Genomic DNA, 15,078 nt, shown 5'->3' with positions numbered 1-15,078 from the left:
GTTATTTTTCAGAAGCGACCTGGCCATCAAAAATGATAGGCTGTGTGGAAATTTATAGCAAAATAATATAAACACATCATGTTGGTTTTAAGTGTGGGGGAACAAATTGGAGGACCTGGAGAGAAATCCACGTGACCACAGGGACAACACACAAATCCAGGAGCAAACCCACAACCTCCTGTACACCAGGCGAGGTAGTTAACATCTCGCCATCGCGGCACCCTGAGCTCCGTAGCTCTTCTTCATAAACGACCTGACCATCATAAATGATAGCCCAATGATAGCAGCGGCCAAATACTCTAATACATAGAGATGCAGAGAGATCCATACAGATACAGAGACCCGTAGAGATACATAGAGACCCATAGAGATGCATAAAGACGCAGAGAGAAACATGGAGACCCATAGAGATACAGAGACCCATAGACTAAACTAAAACTGAACTATTTTATTTTGCAGGTAAAGCCCTCCCAGCTATATAGCTTTTTTTTCAGAAGCAAGCTGGCTCTCACAAATGATAGCCCAACGAAGTGGCTCATCGTCATGTGGAAATTTATCGCAGCCAATACTCTAAACCACATGTTGATTCTAAATGTGGAGGGAAAAACCGGAGGACCCGGAGAAAAACACACGCGATCACAGGGAGACAGAGAAAGATGCGGACTTCAGGATTGTGATTGAATCCACGACCTTCTGCATACCAGGCGAAGGAGTTGACATCTCGCCACCGTGACACAGGAGGGACATGGAGACAAGGGGACATAGAGATATGAAGACACGGGGGACATGAAGACAAGGCCACACAGGGACACGGAGATATGAAGACATGGGGAACCAAGGACAAAATAACGTGGAGATATGAAAACACGGGATGCAGAGACATGGGGACAAAGGAACAGGGATATGGTGGTGGGTACACGGACAAAGACGCGAGCACTAGGGTATATAGGCACGAAGAAGAGCGAGACGGAGTTGCTCAAGGTTACAGATATGGGGACTGCAACAAGAGGGATCCACGGCACATTCAAACCACGACTGAGTCGTGACAGCCAACACGTAGGCGTGTAGCGTGGTGTCTACAAGGCACGATTGTTGCAAATCACTACTCTACGGGATGTCTGGCAAAAACATTACCAAGCTGCGGTGTGTACACAATTCTCTGGCGTGTGTCGTGACGGGGTGCTGCAAGATCCGACCGTGTCCGTCCAGTACTTGCCGAGCTGCATTGGCTATCGGTTGCCAAACGAATACCTTATAAGGTCGCACTCATTATAAAAAAGTGCTTGCCATAAATTAACCACAATACCTTGCTGATCTCATCAAGGAGTACATATCATTACACAAACTTCGGCCATCCTCGCAGCGGCTTTTGGCTAGCCATCGAATAAAGACGGTTGCTGCATCACGCGCTTTCATATACGCTTCTGCGGCCGTCTGGAATGCTCTTCCTTCTGACATTAGGAAACCACTAGGAGCTGTGCCCTTTTAAATAATCAAGATTGAAAACTTACTTCTTTAGAACTGCATTTTGTATCTAGTTTGTTGTCCTTCCCCCCGCACCTATGATAAGCATGATTGGCTAGGTACGGTGCAAAAGAAGTTCAACATACATACACCCCTATACCACCAACAGCACACCACCATCACTACATCCACGACTACCACCATCACCAGCACTATACCACCAGACGACCACCCCTACATCCACTCTTCCCGCACCTCCGATTATCACGGTTGACTACGTACGGTGCGAAAGAAGTTCAACACGCAAGCATACATACAATGGGGGGGGGGGGGGGCACGGAAATAGCCGAGGCATAGACACGCATGGACGCCATGTGTGGCAGACAGAGAGCCCAGCACACGCAGAGTCGGGTCGCTGACCCTTTGCTGTGTCCGCATGCCATCACATCAGCAGTCTATCCTGCAGGGAGATCTCCAATGGACCCCCACACTCTGGCCTCTCACGATCGATATCCTCCTTAAAACTTGAAACTCCTGCTTACATCCTATCTCGGTCCCCCCTCCCCAGCCAATCCGATGCTCGCTGGTTTGAATGGACCAATGGTCGATGGATCGTCAACGGCTGCTCCGCCTGACCAATTGGCATCATCCCCGAGATGGCGATCGCGCAATGGGCGATCGGGTTATTACGTAGTCAATAACGATCATCTCTAAGTTCGTATCATCGCTCCAACTATCACCCGTCACCACCCCCGCCCCATCAACTCATCAATCGCTTCTCCATCTCCATACTACCATCTTCCCCCCCCGCCGCCCCTCCCCCCCACTCCTCGTCCCACATCGTAGTTTCTATCATGGGGATTAGATCTCTCTCGCACCGGACACGCAAACACTCGTGTCTAGCAACTCGCCCACCCACCCATTCATGTACTCACTCACCCACTTATGTATTCACCCACCCACTGACCGACCCACCCACTGACCGACCCACCCACTCACTCACACTGTGAGCGGGAAGCTCATAGGTCAACATACAGGGCAAGTTGGGCACCTTGGGGGACCTCACCAGTACTACAGACTGGGCCACATCACCACGAGCCATGGTATATTCACTGCTGGCCATATCACCATGAGCTATGGTCTATCCACTGCTAGCCGTATCATCACTATCAGCCATGGTCTATTCACTGCTGGCCCTATCATCATCACCATGAGCCATGGTCTATCCACTGCATCACCATGAGCACGACAGTGGATAAAACACTTTCAGTTGTGGTGGCATCAGCACGAGAAGACCCCCCCCCCGAGCCCTCCTGGGCCACCCACCCCCCAACCCCCCCCCCCCCTCCCACTCACTTGGCGTAGGCCTTCTCCAGGAGCGCCGACCAGAACTCGTTGCTGGTGTTCGAGTGGCAGAAGAGCAGCCGGCCGCGGTGCGTGGGCAGCGAGTCGTCCACCACCACGTCCACCCACTCGCCAAACCGCCAGAAGCGGAAGTGGAAGATCCCCGCGTACTTCTCGGGGTGCGCCGGGTCCCACTCCTGGTCCTTGTGGTCGGGGATCACCTGGGAGGGGGGGGGGGGCACGGGAGAGGGGGGGGCGCAGTTAGGGGATCTGTTAGGGTTAGGGTTATCAGTCATGGGTTAGGGGTAGGGTTCTGTGGGGTGAGGGGAGTTGCAACTTATGCTGCAGCTGCTGCTGCTGCTCACCTTGGTCCAGAGCTCCTGGTGCAGGGTGAGGCAGGAGGAGGCCGCCACGAACCAGCAGTTCCCCAGGGAGCCCTGCTGTAGGTCGTGGGCGCTGATGCCATCGACGAAGAGATGCGGGTCATTGCACAGCTCCTGAGTGCACATCGTCGTCAGCATCATCAACATCAGCATCATCATCGGCAGCAGCATCAACATCAGCAGGAGGATCATCAGCAGTATCATCATCAGCATTACCAGCAACAATGCTACCATTATTATGACAGACATGGGCCCTAACGCAGCTGCTGTGCACATCTACAACAACAACAATGGCTATTCGCCACTAAGTGGCGGTGTGGTCACCACGACGCTTGTGCCAGGCCATGTGCACGTTGAACCCGTGTCAAGTGTCGAACACGCCCGCTGGCAGGAGGTCACTGGGCAGACCCAGGTGCCACGGGTCGACTGACTGAGATGACTGGCTGATGCACCACCTGTGCCCCCTACTGTGCCAACTTGCTGTGCTTTAGCCACCCAGCGCTCCGCTCGTTGTTGTGAGCATCGCTCCTCCGCCCTCCGTTGTTGTTGGAGGGCGACTGCCTCCAACTGCCCAGTAGCGTCCTTCACGAGCCTCCTCCACAGAGGCTGATCTTGACACCGCTGGTACCAGTCATCGGCAAGTCCACTCAGCTCCACATCACTCCATCTCTTCTCAAGCCCGTGCCACGCCCGTTTAGCCCCCTCTATCCGGCCGAACAAAAGCTGTTTAGGCAAGCGGTGGCTGGGCATGCGACTACATAACCCAGCCAAAGCAGCCTTGCCTGCTGGAGGAGCTCACCAAAGGGACTTTGTCCAGATCGTAAAAAATAAAAGTCCCATCATCAGCATTATCAGCATCAATGTCAGCACCACCACAACTAACACCACAATTATCGCGATCTGTACCATCACCACCACCAACCAAAGAGTCCCAATATAGAATGAAACAGACTGTTGGGGCAAGTGCCGTTAACGAGTAGTACCTATGAGGGCTGGCACGGCACACGAGGGAGTGGATTGGCAGCACCACGCCCGACCGCCTTTGTCTCCCCAGTGGCGATATTTACACCACACCGGGTACTGATTTGAAGCTGAGTAGACCTAGAGGAGGCCCAGAACCCGTTCAGGTAATCGTCACTGGTGTTGGTGGTGGCCGTGAGTAGGAATCAAATTCGGGTGGCCAGGTTCGTATTGCAGTACAGCGCTAACCGCTGCGCCACCGCTCCCAAACACCGTCACCACCACCACCACCACCGCCAACTCTACAAGTGTGGACTCTAAAAGCTTTTCCCGCAAGGCAATGGCGCCTCTCGCGTCAATCGCTGAGTGCGCGTGGAAGCTACTGCGGGCAGACGTGAGCGTGCAGATCAATTGAACAGTAAAAGCTTTTATGTCATATTAATGAACGGGAATAAGTGTCTAGTAGTGCATGTGCGTCTATTAGTGCATGTGTGTTTAGTAGCGTGTGTGTCTCGTAGTGTGCGTGTGTGTCACTGAGATGAGCGGTAGTGCTGCAGAGCAGTAGTGCAGCAGAGCGCTGCGCTACCAACCCGGCGACCCGGGTTCGATTCCCGCTCGCAGCCAACACCAGTGGACGATTGTATGAGCCAGTCATGGGCCTCCCCTAGCTCCACTCAGCTTCAACTGAGTGGTAGTCCTCTACTTACGACGGAGATGCGTTACGACGACCCCATCGTAAGTCGGAAATATCGTAAGTCGAAGATGGCCCAGCCTACCCAGGAGTCTTAAAGAATGGTGATATCATCTTCTTGGTTCTTTCGGTAAAGTCACGTAGAAGGCACGTAGAAGGTACGTTTCGGCCACAACGCAAGCATCCGTCCTGAGGACGGCTGCTTGCGTTGTGGCCGAAACGTCGTGAGAATTATTTTATTATGTTTTATTTTTATTATTTTATTACTTCCCTTCTACGTGACTTAACCGAAAGAACCAAGAAGATGAATCCCTGCAGTCACGAAAGCGAGAGGCTTGCGGGGGAATCTTTGTCTCACTACGAGGTCTCCTTTACCAGTGGCAAAATATAGTAATAGGTTTTTACCCTTTCAACTGGTACAAAACTGACACCTTTATACAAGGGATCATGTTTGCAATAACCACAACACAAGCAGTCAAAATGCAAACAAAAATAAACAACTCTGATAATGATATGCATTGTCCTTGAAGTTGATTGGTCCACACCCGAGACAGCTTTTCTTAGAGCCTAGTCTCACATGGTGTTGGACCATATGACACCAGATTACACCAAAAGGAGCCTTTTGGCGTCATCTGGTCCAACACCATGTGAGACTAGGCTCTAAGAAAAGCTGTCTCGGGTGTGGACCAATCAACTTCAAGGACAGTGCATATCATTATCAGAGTTGTTTATTTTTGTTTGCATTTTGACTGCTTGTGTTGTGGTTATTGCAAACATGATCCCTTGTATAAAGGTGTCAGTTTTGTACCAGATGAAAGGGTAAAAACCTATTACAATATTTGTCTCGTGTGTGCGCGTGCCCGTGTGTACACAAACCCCGGGCCGCTTCCACACGATCTCCCCGGGGGGGCTCTTCTGGTAGAAGAGCGACGCGTTGACGTGCGGGAAGTGCGGGTCCGTGAAGAGCTCCCGGCGCCCAAGGCACCCCTTGCGCAGTGCCGCGTAGCTCTGGTCGCGGTACGGTCGCGCTGCCGGCATCGCAGCGGGGGCTACCACGGCGGTCCTAGAGGGCTCACAGACACGTACACTTAATACTCTGAGATCGGTAAAGTCACGTAGGTAAAAAAATTATAATAAATAATAGAAATAAAATAATAAATCACGACGTTTCGGGGGCAACACAAGTCTCCGTCATCAGGTGGGACCGTCACAGCTGAATTTACTGTATCAAGTGAGGAAAAATCCAAGAGACAAGCTCTTCAATACAAGTTAAGGGGGAGGGGGGGAGGGGCTTATCTGAATGTGGTAGTCAGGGGATGGCCTGATGGGCCTGGGGGGCGGGGCTAAGAGAGAACAATGATGCACATCGGCTCATGGTTGTGGCCGGTGTTAGCTGATAATAAGCATAGAAGTAAGCAACACTGGTAAACGCTGGGGATGTCAACACTCGGTAAAGTAGAATAGTACCTGTCAAATAAGATGGTACAAATATGCGTAGTTAAATCTTTTTTACATGGTTAATAACATCTTTCCAATGATTACGTAAACTTTAATTCGCTCATTGCCTCGCTCAATCACCCGCCCACCCGGTTATTCAACCACTCAGTCACTAACCCAAACATTCAGTCATTCAGCCACTCAGTCATTCACCGACTCACAATGACTCACCCACTCAGCCATTAACTTCCAGATCAGCACGAAAGAAGTTCAGCATACATTCAGCAACTCGAATCACTCACCGACTCAGTCAGTCAGCCACGTGTGCGAATGAGCCTCGATATCGTGGGTCTCGTGAGGTTTCCTCCTTTGGTCGTACAAAACTCAACCTGAAGGCGACCCAGAGGCTGCAGCTGTGTGACCCATGGGGGTTGGTGGGTGGGGGTGATCCCTATCGGCCCTTCCCCCGGTGTGGTCATGAGATTTTCCAACCACCGCCCGGGAATTAAAGCCAATCGCGTGGCTGCAAGAGGGTGACAAAGCGGAGGTTAATCCGGGGCGAAGCGTTCGGGCGGGAGAGAGAGATCTCTGGTGCACGCCGTGTTACAATCGCGTCTCTTGCACGCCTCAGCAACTGCTGACGAGTCCCCGAATGTCGAAACCGCGTCCAGTGTTTTTGTGGCGGCCTCAAGTTGACGGTATTGGACGAGTCTGATTTGCAAAGGGGGCGCCACGGTGGCTAAATGTTAACTACCTCGCCTGGTATGCGGGAGGTCGTGGATTCAATCCCGATCCTGGAGTCCACGTCTCTATCTCTCTCTCCCTGTGATCGCATGTGTTTTTCTCCGGGTCCTCCTGTTTTTTCCTCCACATTTAAAATCGACATGTGATTTAGAATATTTGGCTGCTATAAATCTCCCCGTGATAGGCCACTTCGTTGAGCTATCATTCACGATGCCCAGGTCTTCATCTGATGAGGAGCTACATAGCTCAGTGGGCCTTACGTGGTAAAAATATTTTTTGTTTTGTTTAATATTCTGCTGCCAGTATGGGGCCGATGATTGCAACTGTGCGGTCTAGCTTAGGGGCACCCCCCGTGGAAGCTGTCCCTGTTCGTTAGTCTGCCAGTAGGGGGGCGATGATTTCTGTGTAATTCCAAATGAGAGTTGAACCAACGCTGCTACAAAAACGCACTCCCAGAATGCTGTGTGGCTGATGGGATGAGTAAAAAATCCTTGTTATTTTCATTTATAAAAATGTGTAATTGTATTATTTTGTTTACCCTGTCATATCAACGTGGAATTTCCACCATCAGCTGCGGGCAACCAATAGAATGTAGATGACATTGCGTTGTGTGTCTGAATGTGTGTCTGAATGTGTGTGTGTGTACCGTGGCGGCCTCAATAGGTGCTCGCGGACAGCACTTGCCCTAACAGTCCGTTGAACGCGAAACTGGGGGATCTTTGTCTTTATATGTGTATCTGTGTGTGTGTGGGTGTAGCGCTTAGCACACTGTGCTACAAACCTAAGGGGCCGTCCATAAATGACATCACGCGATTTTGGACGATTTATGACCCCCCCCCCCCTCATCACACGGCGTCACAAAAAATCAGACCCCCCCCCCCACAAATATGACGTCACAAAGCTCTGCCCCCCCCCCCCCCAAAAAATATATAAAACATGCTTCAAATTGCTTTAAACTATTGTCATTGTAGTGCGTATTTAATGTGGCGCTGCACTCTGATGTTGTAGGAGAAAACATTTATTAAAAAGTTTATTTAATTAAGTAGAACGTGTTGTCTATATTTATTTAAAGTTGCGCATTTTGATGTGACGTCACATTTCTCAAACCCCCCCCCCCCTCGTCACACATCGTCACAAATATCTGACCCCCCCCCCCCCCCACTAGGTGCGTGACGTCATTTATGGACGGCCCCTAGCGCCCTGAGTTTGATTCCCGATCACGGCCAACACCAGTGACGAATTTATCTGAACCCGTCCTGGTCCACTACTAGGTCGACTCAGCCTTGAATGAGTACCTGGTGCAGTGGCGTGTAGTAAACATCGCCACTGGGGAGACAAAGGCGGCCGGGCGTGGTTCTGGCCACCCACCCCCTCGTGTGCCATGCCGGCCTTCATAGGTGCTACTCGCTAACAGCACTTGCCCCAAAAGTGGACATGAACTACACGGGAATCTTTGCATTTGTGCAATGACTTTTTATGATGACTCATAATTGTATACAGTCACTCCGTCCGTAAAATATGGGTGAGTGTACAATGTTTGTGTACTGTATGTGTGTGTCGTGGTGATAACTACTCGCTGTTCGCAAGCTGTGAGAGAGCGTATCGTAAACAGGGTTTTCCCGCTCTATCAAACGGTCAGGGTCAAAGGGGGTAAGGTAGGATCCAAACGCCAGATTGGGAAGGACCAATCGGAGGGTTCCACAAGGTGGCCGGGGATTGGACAACCCGGCCACGAACCGGTATAAAAGCCAGAGCACTGAGAGCTCTGGGCAGTTCTGCTACACGAAGACCCAAGTCGACCGAAGACATCTAGGACCCTGGACCAAGCCTTCCAGCCCTTGTTAGGGCTGAGGCTCAGTGTAACCAGTGCTCGGGGGAGATTAGGTCCTGGATAGGGAGGACCCTGGCTCCCAGCCTTCCCGCCCTTGTGAGGGCGAAAGTCCTGAGCGACCAGAGGTCGGGGACCCGCCGGGCCAGCGGTGGGTCCGTTTGCCTCCCCTAGGTCCAAGCCGGAAGGACGCTAGGATAGCAGGGAGATTAGATAGACAGCAAGGTCCTCCTTAGAATAGGAGCTAAGCGTGAGTGTGGAGCTGTACAAGGTCCGGAGGCTGTACCTCCTCAGGGTAACGGGTAAGGGGACCGTATACCCCTTTGTGTGTGTTAGGGACTGTGTACTAAAGACAATAAACAGTGTCTGCCATAAAGAAGTTTATTAGTCCGTCCTTTACAACACTACATGTCTTCTTGGCTCTTTCGGTAAAGTCACGTAGAAGGGAAATAATAAAATTATAAAAATAAAACATAATAAAATACAATTTTCACAGTATATAGTACGGAGTAGATCCGTGTGATGTAAGGAAAACGTTTAGCTGGAGGCATATTATATTTTTTGCGACATAGAATTGTAATGTATGACTTACTGTTAGTAGCTCAGCTTATTGGAGAGTATATTTATGATATTGACGTAGTTTATATTTTAGTTTTTTACGTGGTGGTTTGGCTGCTGCAGCTCCTTACTATTAAAATTCCTTCCCTTTATTACTGCTAACCCTACTTCCTCCCTTTGTTGCTGCTAATCCTACATAATGCACGGGCATAATATGACTTTCAGACCCCCCCACACTTACGCATTCCACAAGTAGTGACTAATCCCATATCAGCATTTGCCATAAATATGTTAAATTCCTCTGTTGATATGCAAATTCCTTTGTCAAGGCGCCCTTCCTCCTCTAACCCAGCTTAAATATACGCTGCCAAGCTTGGTGGTGTTCATTCAGACGCTGTCTTTCCGACAGACCTGTTCTTCACCTGAGGACGGCTGCTTGCATTGTGGCCAAAACGTCGTTTATTATGTTTATTTTTATTATTTTATTATTTCCCTTCTTCGTGACTTTACCGAAAGAACCAAGAAGATGAATCCCTGCAGTCACGAAAGCTTTAAATCGAAACACTACATGTGTACAAGACAGTATGTGTACAATACAGTAAGTTTTGTGTGTGTACAATACGTGTGTGTACATTACAGTATGTTTGGGTGTGTGTGTGTGTGTACAATCTATACGTCAAATCTCGTACAGGATTTTGGTGTTACATTTTATGAAGGCATCGCCATTGAACCCTACGGGAGCCTTGGTCTGGCTCTGTGAGCCTCGGTGATGAACACTGAACCCTATGGGAGGGAGCCTTAGCCTGGCTCTGTGAGCCTCGGTGATTAACACCGAACCCTATGGGAGTGAGCCTTAGCCTGGCTCTGTGAGCCTCAGTGATTAACACTGAACCCTATCGGAGGGAGCCTTAGCCTGGCTCTGTGAGCCTCGGTGATGAACACTGAACCATACGTGAGGGAGCCTTAGTCTGGCTCTGTGAGCCTCGGTGATTAACACTGAACCCTATGGGAGAGAGCCTTGGTCTGGCTCTGTGAGCCTCGGTGATTAACACATGAACCCTATGGCAGAGAGCCTTGGTCTGGCTCTGTGAGCCTCGGTGATGAACACTGAACCCTATGGGAGAGAGCCTTAGTCTGGCTCTGTGAGCCTCAGTGATGAACACTGAACCCTATGGGAGGGAGCCTTAGCCTGGCTCTGTGAGCCTCGGTGATTAACACCGAACCCTATGGGAGTGAGCCTTAGCCTGGCTCTGTGAGCCTCAGTGATTAACACTGAACCCTATCGGAGGGAGCCTTAGTCTGGCTCTGTGAGCCTCGGTGATGAACACTGAACCATACGTGAGGGAGCCTTAGTCTGGCTCTGTGAGCCTCGGTGATTAACACTGAACCCTATGGGAGAGAGCCTTGGTCTGGCTCTGTGAGCCTCGGTGATTAACACATGAACCCTATGGCAGAGAGCCTTGGTCTGGCTCTGTGAGCCTCGGTGATTAACACTGAACCCTATGGGAGAGAGCCTTAGTCTGGCTCTGTGAGCCTCGGTGATGAACACTGAACCATACGTGAGGGAGCCTTAGTCTGGCTCTGTGAACCTCGGTGATTAACACTGAACCCTATGGGAGAGAGCCTTAGTCTGGCTCTGTGAGCCTCAGTGATTAACTCTGAACCCGATGGGAGGGAGCCTTGGTCTGGCTCTGTGAGCCTCGGCGATTAACACCGAACCCTATGGGAGAGAGCCTTGGTCTGGCTCTGTGAGCCTCAGTGATGAACACCGAACCCTACGTGAGGGAGGAGTCTTAGTCTGGCTCCGTGAGACTCTCCACTCACCTGTGATTGCTGTGGCTGGGCGCCTGTGACAGGTGCTGCTCGTCGGAATTCCTCGTGTGACCTCCAACAGATGCTGTGGTCCAAGTCAGGTGTTGCATTTGATTTACGCGGAGAGAGAGAGACCATCAAATTAATACACACGTACAGCAACATCAACTTTGAAACTCACACCTGCATTGATAAATCACGACTCCCTGAGGCTCACAGAGCCATACCAAGGCTCTTTCCCATAGGGTTCAGTGCTAGTCACTGAGATTCACAGAGCCAGACCAAGGCTCCCTCCCATAGGGTTCAGTATTAATCACTGAGGCTCACAGAGCCAGACGAAGGCTCCCTCCCATGGGGTTCAGTGTTAATCACTGAGGCTCACAGAGCCAGCCCAAGGCTCCCTCCCAAAAGGTTCGTGTTAATCACCGATGCTCACCGAGCCAGACCAAGGCTCCCTCCCATAGGGTTCAGTGTTAATCACTGAGGCTCACCGAGCCAGGCCAAGGCTCCCTCCCATAGGGTTCAGTGTTAATCACCAAGGCTCACAGAGCCAGACCAAGGCTCCTATAGGGTGCTGTGTTAGTCACTGTAACTGCCCTCCTGATTCTTCAGCTGGAGTTATCCAGGGCTGAACTCCGTAAAATAGCCACGGCTTCAAGTATTCTCAGGCCGTTGGTATTCAACCGGTAAATCCACATGCCCTTCATCATCATCACCAGCAAGTGCACCCATCGCCAGCTGCAGTAGCAGAAACAACCGCGATCATAACTCGGCAAATAGAACAGCGGTAGTGTCATCATCATCAGCAGCAGCATAAACGGTCAATATCAGCAACAACTTTATCATTATCAACATCAGCAAGTCATCAGCAGCAGCAACAGTATCATTATCAGCACTAACATAACCACCATCATCACCAGCAGTAGCAGCAGTATATTCATTACACTCTCAACCATACTGCTGCCACCACCACCATCATCACGGTCGATAAAGCAGGCGGGACTAATTGGTCACTTTGTGCCAAGAAATCAGAAATGGGGCTTGTGTTGTGGCTCTTGTGCGGATTGGTCCCGGCCATAGAAATGTGGAATGACCACCACGGGCAATGGACCGCCAGAGGAGACGACTTCTCTTCCCCAATGCTCACTCCATGTTGTGTTTGTGCTTTAAGATTTACGAAGGTTTGTATCCTAGTGCTAGTGCCTTACGCCGATAACACTGGTCAACAACAACAAAAATTCTGGCCTGGACTTTTGCAGCTGTTTTAGACTAATTTTAGGGTACTGATTCCAAATCTGATCTCAGATTTGCCCTATCACATCATTTTTATGCTATCGGCATACCCTATTTTCATTGATTTTACCCGAAATTAACTCTGTCACTTATGATTGCAAGTTGTTGCGAGTCAGTGACTGCTTTAGTGTTAAAATATGGTGCTGTATTTTTAGGATAGTGTGTTTATAATATCATTTTATGTAGATATCCACATTTATTTAATATTTTTCTTCTGCAGTTTTTATTGAAAATGCAATATTTGATATCTATGATGTGATAGACAAAAACTGATGCCAGATTTGGAATCAGCACCCCAAAATGACCTTAAACCCGTTGGAATACCTTATGCCAGAAAAAGTGTGTTGACCAGTGTCATAATCGATACCCCCCCCCCTCCCCAAGCTAGCCTAGGCAGCGTTCCGGAAAACATCGATAGATTAATGAGCCCTGATTTTGATGATTAAATGGGCAGCAAAGAGACATAACAGACTGTTGGGGCACGTGCTGTGAGTAGCGAGTAGCAGTATCATTGCAGGGCGGCACGGCACACGATGGGTTGGATGGCCAGCACCACGCCCGGCCGCCTTTGTCTCCCTAGCGGTGATGATTTACATATCACACCAGGTACTGATCTGAGGCTAAGTCGACCTAGGGGAGGCCCAGGAACCGGTTGAGATAATCGTCACTGATGTTGGTGGCCGTGATTTGGAATAGAACTCTGGGCGCCAGGTTCATAGTGGAGCGCAATAATAGCTACACGACAGCGCCCCACCACCATCATAATCACCACCATCACCACCACTATGACTACCACAATCACCACCACTATCATCACCACCACTATCATCACCACCACTATCATCACCACCACTATCATCACCACCACTATCATCACCACCACTATCATCACCACCACTGTCATCACCACCACCACCACTATCATCACCACCACTATCATCACCACCACTATCATCACCACCACTATCATCACTATCCACACCACTATCACTATCATCACTATCACCACCATGAATCACCACTATTATCACTATTCACCACCACCCTCACTACTATCACCACCATCATCACCACCATCATCACCACCACTATTACCACCACTATCACCACCACTATCACCACCATGAATCACCACTATTATCACTATTCACCACCACCCTCACTACTATCACCACCATCATCACCACCATCATCACCACCACTATTACCACCACTATCACCACCACTATCACCACCATGAATCACCACTATTATCACTATTCACCACCACCCTCACTACTATCACCACCATCATCACCACCATCATCACCACCACTATTACCACCACTATCACCACCATGAATCACCACTGTCATCACTATTCACCACCACCCTCACTGCTATCACCACCATCATCACCACCACCATCATCATCACTATTCATCACCACCCTCACCACTATCACCACCCTCACCACTATCACCATCACTATTCACCACCACCCTCACCACTATCACCACCACCATCATCACCAGCACAAGCATCACCACTATCACCATCACTTTTCACCACCACCATCACCAGCGCAAGCATCACCACCATCACCACCCTCACCACCCTCACCACCCTCACCACCATCACCACTATTACCACCACCACCATCACCAGCACAAGCATCACCACTCTCACCACCCTCATCACCACCATCACCATCACACCGCCAGCGCTCGCTCGCTCGCTCACTCACCTGCCTCTCTCTGCCCTCCGTCTCCTCCTCTCTCTCTCTCACCACCGGGGCTCCCACGCCTCTCGCTCCGCTTGGGGTTGGGTCTCCACGCCGGGGTCCGCGGGTGTGGCCGCCCCGCTCCACGCTGCCCCCCCCCCCCGAGTGCGGGGCTCTGCCGGGGACCCGCCGGACCGGCTCGGCTCCTCGGGAAAATGTCACAGCCCCTGGGAGTGTCTGCGTGTGTGTAGTGTATGTAGTGTAGTGTGTGTAGTGTGTGTAGTGTATGTAGTGTAGTGTGTGTATTGTGTGTGTATTGTGTATGTAGTGTGTGTAGTGTGTGTGTATGTAGTGTGTGTGTGTATGTAGTGTATGTGTATGGTGTGTGTATGTAGTGTGTGTAGTGTAGTGTGTGTATGTATGTAGTGTGTGTGTGTATTGTGTATGTATTGTGTATGTAGTGTCTGTAGTGTGTGTAGTGTGTGTAGTGTGTGTAGTGTAGTGTGTGTATTGTGTGTGTATTGTGTCTGTAGTGTGTGTAGTGTGTGTAGTGTAGTGTGTGTATTGTGTGTGTATTGTGTATGTAGTGTCTGTAGTGTGTGTAGTGTGTGTAGTGTGTGTAGTGTAGTGTGTGTATTGTGTGTGTGTGTGTGTATTGTGTATGTAGTGTGTGTATGTAGTGTCTGTAGTGTGTGTGTATGTAGTGTGTGTAGTGTGTGTAGTGTAGTGTGTGTATGTATGTAGTGTGTGTGTGTATTGTGTGTGTATTGTGTATGTAGTGTCTGTAGTGTGTGTAGTGTGTGTAGTGTGTGTAGTGTATGTAGTGTAGTGTGTGTATTGTGTATGTAGTGTCTGTAGTGTG

At 50.0% G+C, this 15,078-nt stretch overlaps 1 protein-coding gene across 6 annotated transcripts in view; it reads right to left on the bottom strand.

The window, feature by feature from the left end:
- The window catches only part of LOC144735724 (calpain-5-like), a 31,286-nt gene extending 16,732 nt beyond the window's left edge, over nucleotides 1-14,554 (bottom strand). Inside the window, exons 1-5 of one of the 6 annotated variants that reach the window (XM_078618236.1) lie at nucleotides 14,241-14,554; nucleotides 11,234-11,306; nucleotides 5,719-5,905; nucleotides 3,174-3,305; nucleotides 2,821-3,029 (exon numbers count right to left, since the gene is read on the bottom strand). In XM_078618236.1, coding sequence (XP_078474362.1) covers nucleotides 2,821-3,029; nucleotides 3,174-3,305; nucleotides 5,719-5,880 — 503 coding nt within the window. In that variant the 5' untranslated portion in view covers nucleotides 5,881-5,905; nucleotides 11,234-11,306; nucleotides 14,241-14,554. Of the gene's footprint in view, nucleotides 1-2,820; nucleotides 3,030-3,173; nucleotides 3,306-5,718; nucleotides 5,914-6,510; nucleotides 6,803-11,233; nucleotides 11,307-14,240 lie in introns of those variants that run through there. The other 5 variants (XM_078618232.1, XM_078618235.1, XM_078618231.1 and 2 more) reach the window with 5 other exon arrangements.
- Nucleotides 14,555-15,078: the final 524 nt, after the last annotated feature.

The sequence above is a fragment of the Lampetra planeri genome, chromosome 56, assembly GCF_965212315.1.
Source record: "Lampetra planeri chromosome 56, kcLamPlan1.2.h2, whole genome shotgun sequence".
NCBI classification, from domain to species: Eukaryota; Metazoa; Chordata; class Hyperoartia; order Petromyzontiformes; family Petromyzontidae; genus Lampetra; species Lampetra planeri.
This window is presented reverse-complemented; position numbering and strand designations above follow the sequence as displayed.